Source organism: Trichinella spiralis, assembly GCF_000181795.1.
Source record: "Trichinella spiralis strain ISS 195 chromosome Unknown Scfld113, whole genome shotgun sequence".
Taxonomy (NCBI): domain Eukaryota; kingdom Metazoa; phylum Nematoda; class Enoplea; order Trichinellida; family Trichinellidae; genus Trichinella; species Trichinella spiralis.
This window is the reverse complement of record NW_003527052.1, coordinates 1-1,468: the sequence shown is the minus strand read 5'-3', so window position 1 is coordinate 1,468 and position 1,468 is coordinate 1. Positions and strand designations below refer to the sequence as shown.

The window sequence follows — 1,468 nt, the reverse complement described above, 5'->3', positions numbered from 1 at the left end:
ATCGTGTTGGGGTATTTATTTGTTTAGATACCATTGGTAACTTCAGTTTTACCTCCAGACACCTAATGAAACCATTCAGAGCTGCAATGACAGACTCTTTGGTACAAAGTTATGGATTGACTCAGTGTATGAAAGTTATGGTAATTGTTTTTGCTATTTCCGTTTATGCGTATTACGATTATTCTTTTACAGAAAACAGAATGGGCATCGGAAGATGATTTGAAAGTTTTTCATACCAATGAATACATTGAAGCAATAAAGGTGGCAACGAAAACAAAATCTAAAAAACGTAAGTTTGCATTAATTGTTGGGCAATAAAAAGCCCTCTCTTATTTAAATGAAATTCTGCATTGACATCTGGAACATCTGGCAGCAATATTATTCTGATGGATATCTAATAATGATGATCTGTTTTTTGTATCTCAATTTTTTCAGGTGGTGGTGATGCAGACTGTCCAGAATTTTTTGGCGTTCTTGAATACTGTCGTGCCGTTGCTGGCTCCTCTCTTTGTAAGTTTAGAAAAGTTATATTTGTTATTTTTTTTGCAGATACGATAACACTAAACGGGATTTTTATTACCGGGGTCGTCCTACTCTAGAGTGGTGAAAAGCATCTCGAAACACTTTTTTATGTGCACACAATTCCTTTTAACATTTTATTTTGTTGCAGTCATATATATATATAATATAGGGGGGGGTTTTTTCCAACATTCCTGTGGAGCGTTTTGCAGAATACAGCTATTTTTATACATTCCAGCAAGTGCACGTGTTATGAATATGAGAACTAGTGATATTATTATAAATTGGAATGGTGGTATGCATCACGCAAAAAGTTATGAAGCGTCTGGATTTTGTTTCATCAACGATATTGTATTGGCTATCTTAAAATTGTTAAAGTAATGTTCATTATAAAATGTTAATGATTCATGTTAAGTTGAAAACTGATGTTTTTTTATAGTTTATGACATAGTATTATATGTTGACATTGACTGTCATCATGGAGACGGAGTTGAAGAAGCGTTTTACACGACTAATCGAGTCATGACAGTATCATTTCATAAATATGGTGATTTTTTTCCTGGAAACGATCAACTGGAACTAATGTTGTCCTTATATTGCTTTTGCTGCATATACATATAAATGAATGTTTTTTTTTATTTTTCATGATGGCTTTTAATGAAGGAAAAAATATTACTGTGAATATTCCTCTTTGATTGGGAATTGTAGATGCGATATACTAGCTATTAATTTCAATTTATGCCTTTTTTTAATTTACAAAACAAATTAATGTCATATATTTTTCATATATGCCAATAATGCTACTGCTCACTGGTCTTTTCAACATCTGATAATGAACTACAATCAAGAATTTTACTTCTTAGTGCAAAGCGAGAAATGAACCCTTCATACAGTGTTTTGTTGAATCTATTACACGACAATTTTCTCATAATCTTATGTCAGAAATAAA

The 1,468-nt window shown here is 31.9% G+C and overlaps 1 protein-coding gene across 1 annotated transcript; it reads left to right on the top strand.

Moving 5' to 3' along the window:
* Positions 1-65: 65 nt before the first annotated feature.
* Positions 66-1,140, top strand: Tsp_14728 (histone deacetylase 3). The gene is made up of 5 exons (XM_003371038.1): positions 66-140; positions 193-289; positions 436-510; positions 758-814; positions 959-1,140. Exons 1-5 carry the CDS (start codon positions 66-68, stop codon positions 1,138-1,140), a joined length of 486 nt encoding a protein of 161 aa, XP_003371086.1.
* Positions 1,141-1,468: the final 328 nt, after the last annotated feature.